The 12,685-nt window shown below is 40.6% G+C and overlaps 1 protein-coding gene across 1 annotated transcript in view; it reads right to left on the bottom strand.

The window, feature by feature from the left end:
- The window catches only part of LOC5577501, an 833,563-nt gene that overhangs the window by 158,814 nt on the left and 662,064 nt on the right, over positions 1-12,685 (bottom strand). The window contains exon 5 of the mRNA XM_021855744.1: positions 9,698-9,744. Coding sequence (XP_021711436.1) covers positions 9,698-9,744 — 47 coding nt within the window. The remainder of the gene's footprint in view (positions 1-9,697; positions 9,745-12,685) is intronic.

The following is a 12,685-nucleotide window of genomic DNA, read 5'->3' as shown; positions in this document are numbered from 1 at the left end:
ATGTTTAGAACGCGTTCAACGCGAATGCGGATTTCTGACAATCTGTGCCGGATTATGCAGAGATACTTCGAGAAGCGGGTGTATGCAATCGACGCCGCCAAGGAAGGAGTTAAGAGTTACAGCGGGAGTTCCGCATGGGTCCATACTGGGTCCGACGCTGTGGTATGGGATGTCCTATCACTGGAGTTACCCATGGGCGTTGAGATCGTCGGCTTTGCTGATGACGTCGTCTTAGCAGTAATATTCGAAACGCTGGAGGAAGTGGAAGTGCTAGCCACGGAGGCAATGCGCACGGTCGAGAAATGGATGAATGGAGTCAAGCTAAAGATAGCAGCAATCGCAAAGCGGTTCAACCCGCTGAGATTACCGTCGGGGACATGTCATAGCATCCCAGCGGTCGCTTAGACACCTGGGAGCGAGGACAGACGATCGGCTAAACTTCAACAGTCACGTTGACTATGCATGTGGGAAGGCGGCAAAGGCGACCAACGCACTTACAAGGATCATGCCGAACGCTCATGGACCGAGAAGCAGTAGGAGGCGTCTTCTGGCTAGCGTTTCATCGTCGATACCGAGATACGGAGTTCCGGCCTGGGGTGCACCACAATAGCACGCACCGGCTCATGGCCATGAGAGCAACAAGCGCATACAGAACAATATCGACGGAGGCAGTATGTGTGATCACCGGGATGACTTCGATCTGCATCACCCTGGGAGAAGACATCGAGTGTTATCAATGGAGAGGTACTAGACAGGTGAGGAAATTGGAGGGGATCGGCTCGGTAGTCAAGTGGCAACCAGAATGGGATGCCTCTGAGAAAGGTAGGTGGACCCAGAGCCTCATTCAGTATGTTCCAACCTGGGTAAACAGAGAGCATGGCGAAGTCACGGTACCTTCAAACATTATTTGCATCGGTTTGGCCACGCGCTGTCACCGTTCTGTCCCGTGTGTAGTGAGAGATAGGAAACGCCCAAATATGTTGTCTTCGATCGCTCGAGGTTCAAAATGGAACGAAGCGCGGCGGCGGCTGCTTTTGGACAGGACTTCAATGCACACTGATAAGCGATCCTAACTTTTGGAATCTGGTGAACAATATGGTGGCGGAGATAACGTCTATCTTGCAGAGAAACTGGCGGGAAGAGCAGCGAAACGAGAAGCACAAAGCAGTGCCTGGCGTCGAGTCGTCTGGGCGCTAATGAACCGGAAATCAACCTCCAACCGGAATCGTTTGACCGACCTCGGCACTCTAGTGAGCTTGACGAAGAAAGAAGGCGAAGACCTCGCCTGCGATAGCCGCCGGTAGTCGAGGCACCATCAGTGCGGACGTCTCCCAACCGATACTGGTGACAACCTTTGACGCCAGTGGAAGAAGAAGGAAGCGAGAAGGGATGAACGACGGAAGGAAACAGAAAGACGGAGGACGATGAAAAGGGAGTCTGCTCAACATAAATGATCAAACCACTGAAAGACTGCGCAGAGTGCAAGAGCACAGAGCGGGAAAACTTCAAGAGCGTATTAAAAATGCAGATGCACAACCCCGGCATCCGAACGACTTTTAAAAGCCGTTGAATGGATCTGGCATGCTTCTGAGGACCATCGCAACTTGGAAATTGTCGTCTATTACTTGGACCGCCACTGAAAGCTTCTCGAACGAATCTTGCTTTTTTTTTGTATTTCCGTGATGTGCTTCTCGATATCCTCGCCATCAGTATAACGTATATTGCACAGTTTCCAGAGGATGGAAACCTTCGATGTGAGAGTTTCAAAATATCTTCTCAGGCTCTCCAAGGCTTCCTTCGACGGGTTTGTGTCCTGGATCAGCTTCCGTTGGATATCGCCGACCAGAAGACCAATTGTGGCTCTGGCCTTCTGATCACTTTTCTTTCATGCTGCTACCACTACTGCATTCGTTTCCATTTCTGCTGGGTAGATTCCAGTAACGTACTCCCAGGGATCTTCTCGAACCAGTCATAGCTCGACTTTGAATTTCCAGTTGGAATAGTTGCTACCGTTTGATCGGTTTAAGTTCAATTTGTCCAGCGACGTCATCTCTGGCTTCGGAAATGGCAAAAAAAACTTCCGAATGCGACTAACTTACTTACAGCGATGAAAAAACGCTTTGTTTCATTATATTTCACTAATCAAGGGGGTGGTCACTCTACACACTTCAGACGGTACACACGGCGGTTTGAAGTTGTGCCTTCAGAGTGCAACGGTGCGCCAAGTGCGCCAGGCTTGCTATAATTTTCCATACTATAAAAACTCAATGAACTGAAATTATCGAAAATGGTCTCAGCAAACATTGACATTGAAATTTTCTTCTTGTTTGCCTCTGGTTTTAAAATGTGAATTTCAAAAATGTTAGGTTTTTGTATTAACTAAATGCCCCGCACGTTTTTTATGTAATTTGAGTATTTTTCAGGAATTGTTTTTGTTTTGAATTCGTCGTCCTAGTCTTGTGTGTTGGTCAAATTCAAATCAACAAAGCTCAACGATATTAACGCGAGACTGTAAATTGAAATGGATGATGAAAAAATCAGCTCTGGACTATTTCTGAAGTTGTTCTTGTCTAAGCATCGATCATTTTCATTTTCCCAACTTCCCAATAACTTAGTAATGAAACTAATAGAAAAAATGTACAATTGTGTTTGCGTATTGAATTGTGATCATAATTTATTTACAATCATTTTACAATCAAACTTAAAATAAATCATAGCTTCCACATTCCACGATTTCATCCAATCGACTAAGAAAAGCTCCATCGTTGAGATAACGCTGAACTTATAATCAACATCGTTAGAAATTCCGGACCATCACAAAACTTCATTCATGCATTCAATTAACTTATGAATGAAAGGCCCACAAAGCTTTTCGAACCTGCCTCATCGTTGGATTGAGGCATGGATTTCATTGTACATAAAAAATACAGGGAGTTACACTTGAGAAGTTTACTTTTCCTGTCCTACCATCGATGAGTTTCTCGAACCTGAAATGAAATTTCGAATAACAGTAATAATTTGAATGAAAAGTGTTTTGCAGGTCCTCGTGAAGACAAACCTCTGGGTGACAGTAAACACAACATTCAAAAATCATGGCATGCTAAGAATATTTATATGAATTTTCAGTTCAGCTTTTATAGCAGGTGCCCTTGTGGTAAACATGTGCCACTGAGCGTGCTCATGTGCTCCAGGCGCACTGTGTAGAGTGACCACCCCCTTGTCACTAATATAGGTTCCAAGTTTTTTTTCAGGTTGCTAAATATCAGTATTGCTTCATATGGCCTATTTTTTGTTTCTATTTGTCTCCAATTTCAGATATTAGGTTTTGACGTAGAAGTACGTCTCTCTTCTCTATACAGGAGTGAAATTGGAATTTCAAAACCAAGAGCGTTACGTTGGCATGAAATATTTTAAACGTTTATAACTTTTCGCTGGCTTAACGAAATTTCTTGATTAGCATCTCAATCGAAAGCCAAGACATCAAAGCTTCTTGTCGTTTACTTACTGAATCCCACATATCTGTCCAAATAGATTAATAACTGTTTTAAAAGAGAACGTTGATTTCAAGCAAATCTATAAATAGGGGTGGCTAGAGAAAATTTGACGTCATTTGCTTTTCACTCTCCGATTGGCTCGCATCTCAGCAGGCGACAGATAGGCTTGTTCTGACCGGGCGTGCTTCTCAGGCACATACATCGATAGCGAAGGACGCCCCCGTTTGTCTTGTTTCGCTCAAATCAAACTGTCGAGCGAGCGAGAGAAGATGCCGTCCGAAGCTAAAGCCATCACCGCTGCCGCCGCCTAGAAGAAGAAGAGGAAGCAGTCCACAGGAGAAATTGCGGTCGAACTGTGAACACGGTCGGGCGAGTCATTCTCGCTTTGTGGTTCACCGCTTTTTTTGCGTTCACCCAGCCATCGTCGTCGCCGCCGCAAATTTCATCGGCCGAGGAGCTGTTGACCCGCGCTTCAAAATTTCGACTCGTGATGAAATCATCATTGGTGGTCAAGAAGCAATCCCGTTAGGAGCAAATACCAGAAGCCCCCTGAGTTTTGCTGGTCCGAGCAGTGTTATTTATCCGTAACAACTTCGAAGCTAACAAAGCCATCGGTTCTTGTCAGAGCCATCAAATTTGTGGAAAAGAGTTAAAAGAGAAATATTTCCGACTTTATTTATAACTTCTAGTATTCCTAAATCAATTTCACGGCCTCATACAAAATTTCATTTGTCGTGAATAATGTATGACTCAACCATTTGAGATTGTACTTGCGGACGCTGCTGCAGTGCCGTCGGGAAGAGTGCTCAACATTTCACAACGATTGCAAAATAGAGTGGCATTTCCAACAGCGCATGTGACAAAATTGCGACATATTTAGAATGCTTTTGAAAAGACATTCTCATTGAACAATTGTAATAATTTTGGCACCCATGGATCAGAAATTTACCGTTACAATAAAGAAAACTATTAATTATAAATATCTCGTATTGAATATTTAGGGAATGCCAATCATTCCAACAATTCATGTTCGACCAATTTCTCACGTATTAGTATTCTCCGCAATTTTCAAGTAATTCCAAGCCCAACACATTATTGGCACATGCTCATTTCCCAGATTGGTCGATCAGAAAGCGAAGAGCACAAAAGCGAGGAGCATCATCTTCTATTCCAAGGTTATAAAACATGCTGCCTTCGTTAGATTCAGTTTCATTCCATTTCCGCTTTCGAGCTGGTAAGAGCTCCTCCGAACTTGCTTAGCGAGAAGTACCTCGCTGCTAGAAGCCTGCTGAGCTGTTAATCCAGAATCTGGTTTGTGAAATCGCTCAAGATTTCAAGATTGAGCTACGTTTCCAGATTTCAACTAAATCTCTGTGTACGCTACTCTGTTGCTGTTGTGTACCCATGAAATATTAAGCTTGTTTGTCGAATAAACAGAGAACTTATTCACATCTTTTTATTCTTCTTCTTGGCATTAACGTCCTCACTGGGACAGCTGCTTTTCAGCTTAGTGTTCTTATGACACTTCCACAGTTATTAACTGAGAGCTTTCTTTGCCAAAGTTTCCATGTTTGCATTCGTATATCGTGTGGCAGGTACGATTATACTCTATGCCCAGGGAAGTCAAGAAAATTTCCATTACGAAAAGATCCTGGACCGACCGGAAATCGAACCCAGACACCTTCAGCATGGCTTTGATTTGTTGCCGCGGACTCTAACCACTCGGCTAAGGAAGGCCCCAACTTATTCACATGCATTTGCAACTTTTTCGATTTTCCATACAAAATGACCAACTTTGATAAGTTAGATCTCAGTTATTTATGGAAATATTTTCGAATGAAACTTTCACAGAACATCAGATATAACTTGAATTTTCACATATATTTTTGAATAATTTTTCCAAACACATGTTTATAAGTAATAACGGTTTGACTAAACTGTAATTTTCGACGAAAAATTCAAAACTTTTTATCTTAAAATCTGATAGCCTTACACAAAAACTGTCTTCAGCAAACTTATTCATCTCGTCAAAATCTACAACTTTTCTGAAGATACCATGAAGCTATTCCTTCAATATGTTTAGTTACGTCAATCATAAAAAGTCGTCAAAAATTACCTATAGTCAAACCGTTACTGCTTTTCAACGTGTGATTGGAAAAATCACTCAAAAACATGTGTTAAAATTTAAGTTATGTCTGATATTCTGTTAGAATTTCATTCAAATCAGTCCATAAATAACTGAGATATAGTTTATCAAAGTTGGTCATTTTGCATGAAAAATCAAAAGATTTGCAGTTTTTATTTCTCAGCGAAGAATCACACCATCAACGAAAATAGCGCGAAAGCAATAACCAATCGCGTGCGAGTAGCGAACGGAGTGACGAAACAACCAAGCGAGAGCCCCACCACTTGCCATCGGTGAACGGAGCTCGAGCAAATAAAACCACAGGTTGTTCTGCCCCCAGCTCATTCACAAATCGAACGGCATAACGAACGGATCAAGCAGCAAAGAGCGCGTGAAAGCCACAGCAGTGTGCGAGTAGCGAACGGAACCAGAGATCAACGAAGCGAAAGCAACAACTGAAAATCATTCAGTGGACGGATTAGTAGTCAGCGCCAACCGGCGAGCTGTTGGAAAGTAACGCCAGCGAAATATACACCATCTGCCTCTCCTTACCATTCATATTCTTGTACTTGATGAATTCAATGAAATGGTTTGGTTTGGCAATGGAACAAAGAGTTATTTAGGATGCTTTTAATTAACAAAGAGTTGTTGATAAGTATTCCAGTCAATAAGAGTTGTTTTGAAAAAGTTCACTCATATCAGAAATTTCTGCTTTACCAAAGAGTTGTTAATGAAATTCCTGCAGCAAAGGGTCGAGTTTCTCCCCATGGATATTTCCAGCCAGGACCAGTCATGGAGGACAATCCATCCCGAGCATCACGGCCCCCGCTTCCAAAATTCTCGAGTACGGAAATTGGAAAATTAATACATAATGCTCAACTTGTACATCCCTTGCCAAGACATCAATTTCATATAGCCTATTTCTCAGATTAACGCAATAGATGTAGAAAAATTTCAGATCAATAGTTGCTTATTACAATTGGTCAGGAAACAGTTTATTGAACAGTATTTAAAATTTCGCAATTTTAATACATTTTCCAATTTAATACTCGAGAATTTAGGAAGTGTTCCCCCATTATATGATAAATCAACGATGCTGTTAGAAATACCATACAATGCTGAGTAGCATGATGTTATTACGGTGCGACGGCGCAGCAGTGGTAAATTCTCAAATTCATGAAATTATGTGGGGTAAATTATGTGAACCAAATTGTAGTATACCGCGATATTTAGATCATTATTGATAAATCAGTAAATATCATCCAATAAATCCTTTTATGAACGTATGTTGGCCCTGAAAAGGGCCGATTGAGCTTGGATGCTGTGACCACGAGTTTACCACAAGGCGAAATCTAGAAGCGCGGATCGGTCAACCTAGAAATCTTGAGCGATTTCACAGACCAGATTGGCAGCTTGAAGAATAACAGCTCAGCAGATTTCTAGCAGCGAGGTACTTCTCGCTAAGCAAGTTCGGAGGAGCTCTTACCAGCTCGAAAGCGGAATTAGAATGAAACTGAATCCGACGAAGGAAGCATGTTTTATAACCTCAGAATAGCAGATGATGCTCCTCCCTTTTGTGCTCTTCGCTTTCTGATCAACCAATCTGGGAAATGGGTATGTGCCAATAATGTGTAGGGCTTAGAATTACTTGAAAATTGCGGAGAATGCTAATGCGTGAGAAATTGGTCGAACATGAATTGCTAGAAGGGTTGACATTAACTAAATATTCAATACGAGATATTTATAATCAATAGTTTTCTTTATTATGACGGTTAATTTCTGATCCATGGGTGCCAAAATTATTACAATTGTTCAATGAGAACGTCTTTTCAAAAGCATTCTTATTATGTCGCAATTTTGTTACATGTGATAATTTTGCTAATCAAAGTGTTCCCACAAAATATGGAACATCAAAGACGCTGTTGGAAATGCCACTCTATTTTACAATTGTTGTGGAATGTTGAGCACTCACCCCGATGGCACTGCAGCAGCGTCCGCGATTACAGTCTCAAAATGTTGAGTCATAAATTATTCATGACAAATGAAATTTTGTATGAAGCTGTGAAATTGATTTAGGAATATAAGAAGTCATATATAAAGTCGGAAATATTTCTCTTTTAACTCTTTTCTACTAATTTGATGACCCTGAAAAGGGCCGATGGCTTTGTTAGCTTTGATGCTCTTATAGATAAATAACACTGCGGGATGTTATCAGTTGATTGCCATGGTCAAACGGGGAATCCTTAACTCAAATGTATAAATTTGAGGAAGTTTTTTGCTTATACGACGAACCGAAAGTTTCGTGACGTGGATGGCGCACAACAGTAATAGGTAGTGGATCACCGGGCTTAAGTCAAAATCTGATGATGGCGGCGATGACGATGGCTGGGTGAACGCAAACAAGCGGTGAACCACAAAGCGAGAATGACTTGCCCGACGGTGTTCACAGTTCGACCGCAAATTTTCCTGTGGACTGCTTCCTCTTCTTCTTCTTCTTCTTCTTGGCGGCGGCAGCGGTGATGACTTTGGCTTCGGACGGCATCTTCTCTCGCTCGCTCGACAGTTTGATTTGAGCGAAGCAAGACAAACGGGGAGGTCCCTCGCTATCGATGTCGATCGAAGCGGAGAATTGAAAGCAAATGACGTCAAATTTTCTCTAGCACCCCTATTTATAAATTTGCTTGAAATCAACGTTCTCTTTTAAAACAGTTATTAAACTGTTTGGACAGTTATGTGGGATTCAGTAAATAAACGACATGACCCTTTGATGTCTTGTCTTTCAATTGAGGTGCCATTCAAGGAATTTTGTTAAACCAGCAAACAGTTATAGGAGTTCAAAATATTTCATGCCAACGTAAGGCTCTTGGTTTTGAAATTCCAATTACACTCCTGTATAGAGAATTTTTATTTTACTTTCAAACTGTGCGGCATAATCAAATGCAAACGCATTCAGTACCCGATGGTTAGTGCCTGTGCTTTAACTGGTCATAAGTCGCAAGGTGGAACTTTCCCCGAGGTCGTGTACGACTATGACAAAAGCCAGGATCAGCAATTGGTATATGTTGGTTTGTCGCGGGTAACTTCACTGCAAGGACTTTTTTTGACAAACTCTACCAATTCTTCCCAGTTCCATCACGCCAAAGGCAGCAATTCCAAGGGTTGACTTCAGGAATGAGCTGCAGCGCTTAGGCAATCATCGATTAGTGACGCTTTGAGACGTGAAATACTGGATCATAGTGGCCCAGACTGCATATTGATGAATATCTATGTACAGAGCATAAATGCTCATGCAATGAATATTGCTACAGACCAAAGCACTGGACCGATTCAATCGATTATCACGATCGAAGCACCCGAGCTATCAAACATCTAATCTACTGGAGGAGTTTGGCGAACTACAGCTGGAGCCAGAAACCGATCACCCAACCAAGCAACACAAGGAAGCAACGACCAAACAAACAAATTCAATCATCTGGCATTATTCCTGGAATCATCTGGCATTATTCCTGGAACACCATACACTGGTTATCGAAACCACAGAACGACAAATGGTTCTTTTCAGGACTACCAAAATGAGTCCAACAAGAGTTAACTTCTGAAAACTTCATCCGATCAATAACAACACAAAACTAGTACACTTACAAATTCATACACATGACAAATCAAATTATTAATCATCGTAGTTCTACGTCAACCCCGCGGTAATGTAATAGACATTACCCACCCCAATTTTTAAAGTTCCTATTTTTGAGATACTTAGCTGCTACCAGCCCTGTCATTGATTACTCTATTTATAATCATTCTTCATTCATTTTTATTTGTTTGAAAATCTTTAAGTCCTGCGCTGTTACAGTATATCGAAATTAAAAACTATGTGCGAATCGTTTGAAGTTTGGGTCCAACTTACATCTAAAGCATAAATTCAAATTTTCATTAAAAAGAACAACTCATATAAAGGACACATGTTTGATACATTACAAAATTCGTAACTTTATTTTTTAACATTCGAAATCGAACGATTCCAATAATGCAAAACAATCAACTACAGCTTGTCAACACAAAATAAAATCACACTTACCTGTAGGTGGAAATTCGTAGAAATACGCCGAACGTGGACTGAGGCAGCTGAAACGAAAAAAGGTAGAAAAAGAATAATATAAAGAAGGCCAGAGAAAAAACAATCAAGTGAATTGAACGTTTTGATTTATCTGAGCTACTTGATATACGGTTGTATGGCGAAATGGAGAGAAAAAGGGCACCCCTCGTAACCCGAAGGGATTCCCGCAGTGTTCCGAAAAATAATTGAAATATTCGAGATATCGATTGGCTGTCAGCCGCCGATCGACGTTCGACGACGAAGTTCGGACACCATTCCCACTGCCTGGAACGCCTTCGGGCAGTCAGTGGCTAATGAATCGTTTAACATGCGATACAATCGAATCGGAAGCGCCGAACAGACACGGAGCGATTTCTACCGAGAGGGAGAGGGGACTTGGGGTATTTTCGATACGCGCAGAAACTACAGTAAAATTGGCTTTTCAACACTCGTGCCTCGGTATCAATGGATTCAATGCAAATAGCGCAAATTAACGGTTATAAATATCATTTGGAGGGAAGTTTGGGACGGGGTGTGAGGGTAAGAAGTGATTTCAACGAATGGCACAATCAAATTTCGGAACAAACCCCGATCGGAAAGCTACTTGTCGATTGTTGGTTTATGAATTGGTTGTAGTTGGTTGAGAGGATAATTGGTTTGGGTGGGTTGTTGAATAAACAAAATACTATTGATAAATTTCTAAAAGTAAATTGAATAGGAGAAATAAAACAAACAGGCGTCGAAGACATTATATCAATTCAATGGATATTTAAACAACATAAACGATGTCATTCATTTAGTATTTGTGTGGGCGTGATAAACAAATTGTATTTTATGATTCATATTTGTACGCATTTCCTGCAATTTTATTCGAAAGTACGTAATTGATCTCATTGATAGAACGATATTAATCACGATTGCTATTTATCAGGTTGCAATGAAAGTGTTCAATAATTGCATTCGAATTATAAATGTGTATTGACGTTAAAACTATCAATCATTGCCATATCGTTTTGAAAATAAATCTTAGGTTATTTTTTTTTTTTCAAATCAACGATTCTTGTTTTCGTCAGTTGCGAAAAATGTTTGCAACACGAAGCACCTCGCTTTGCACTCGCGAACCCATGCAAAACAAACATGACAGACTCGCGAACAGGCTTGGTTGTGAGAAAGTTCGCACCCGGGAGAATAGGGCAAGTGTACCATTAGTAGTGCATCTAAGGGAAAACTGCTAAAACACGGTGTTAAGATCATGAAATATATGATTTTAACGTATCATTCGATAGATCTCAAATCCTTCTATCATTCAAATGTATAAAAATCACGATTCATTTGAAATTGCCTTGAAAAGCCTTGCACCAATAATAGGAACACTGTTCCTTTAGTGGAGGTATATTTTAAGGATGGTTCCTTTAGTGGCGCAAACCATTGATTTCTTATGGGACCCTCTACTATGGGTACTGATGCACCACTATAGGTGCAAAGGAGCAAAAAAATTAAGCAAAATAATTGTTTTAAATAGTTTTACGGTTAAAATTCATGAATATTATTCGATTACTTGTATCATTTTCGCATCGTACATAATACAAAAATATCACATAATCATTTATTAGCGCGAAACATGCCAAAACACACTACCTCCACTATTGGAGCTACCTCCACTAAGGGAGCGTTTGCCCTATACCAAAAGGAATAGTTAAAAGTTTATTTACTCGCGAGTAACAGAACAAGGTGTGATTTATTATGATTTGTACTGTCAAATCGATTGTTTATCCATCTAATCGACAGTAAACTACCAGTTTTTAGTAAAAAAAAAATCTTGAAAACCAGAAATCTTGGAGGGAAAAGTTTTTCCCAAAAGTGCAATTGATTCGAAACAGCACGAACACGTTCACGTATCACTTTAGCTTAGTTTACTCGCGATCATTTTGTTTTGTTTTTGTTGCGGTTCAGCAGACAAATTCGCCACTTTCCATCGCTGGTGTTTGACTAGTCGACTCAACTCGGATTCTCAACTAAATTAATCTCAACAGGCCTCATTTAAACTATGTAAGAACTTTGGGCTTTGTTTCGATTTATCACAAAATTCAAACCAACGTGACTTTTCATAAGACCAAGCAATTAACAATTTGCTAAGAACTATTTTTGTTTGTGGAAAACTTTATTTCTAAAGAAGCAAACTATTGAATGACTCCTAGGAGAATTTGAGCTTGATTGGCCGCCCGTGGTTGCTGCTCCAGTATCGCCAGATCAGCTGTACTTATATAAGAAATCAACCAGAAGACTGCTTGAGAACAACAAACACCATCACTGTATAAATACTTTTATCTTCTATTTTTAGGCAACACTGACGCCTGTCGTGTCAGAATGCAGACCAATGAGGGGAGGGGGAGGTATTGATAATGCATTAGTAGTCTTGAATGTCAGGATGTTTCTACTATACATAATGGATACAATTAAGTTGTATTCTAAGGGCACAAGACTGCAAATGTTAATAATTCTAAAAACTTTGAAATATTATCTTTGACTTTTTAAATTTTTACTCAATCGATTCTTGTCGCTGCCAGAGCGATTGCATGTTCTGTGCCACATGTTGCCACCATTGTCAATACAGAGTACATTTCCAACAAGTTCCGCCGGGCATGACACGTACTGCACATAATGATTTGCCGACTTTTCGCTGCCACAATCAAACACACTCGATATAGCATTGCCAAATGTTCGACAAACACATTTCGTTTGCGTGCCTCGTTGTTGATGTCGCGGCCATTTGTCGTTATTCTTTTTCGTCCCGTTTTATTTTTTTTTATTTCTAGTTCTCGGCTTTTGGATGGAAATACGCGCGCGACAACAGTCCCGTTTGTGGCAATAATAATATTTTCCCGATAAAACATGTATGGCGTAATAAAATATGAATAATTTATTGAAATTTAATCGATACTGCTCTACGGTCGGCGACGGATCTGGCGG

Source organism: Aedes aegypti, chromosome 1, assembly GCF_002204515.2.
Source record: "Aedes aegypti strain LVP_AGWG chromosome 1, AaegL5.0 Primary Assembly, whole genome shotgun sequence".
NCBI lineage: Eukaryota > Metazoa > Arthropoda > Insecta > Diptera > Culicidae > Aedes > Aedes aegypti.
Note: the sequence above shows the minus strand (reverse complement) of the source record. Positions and strands in the feature narration are given on the sequence as shown.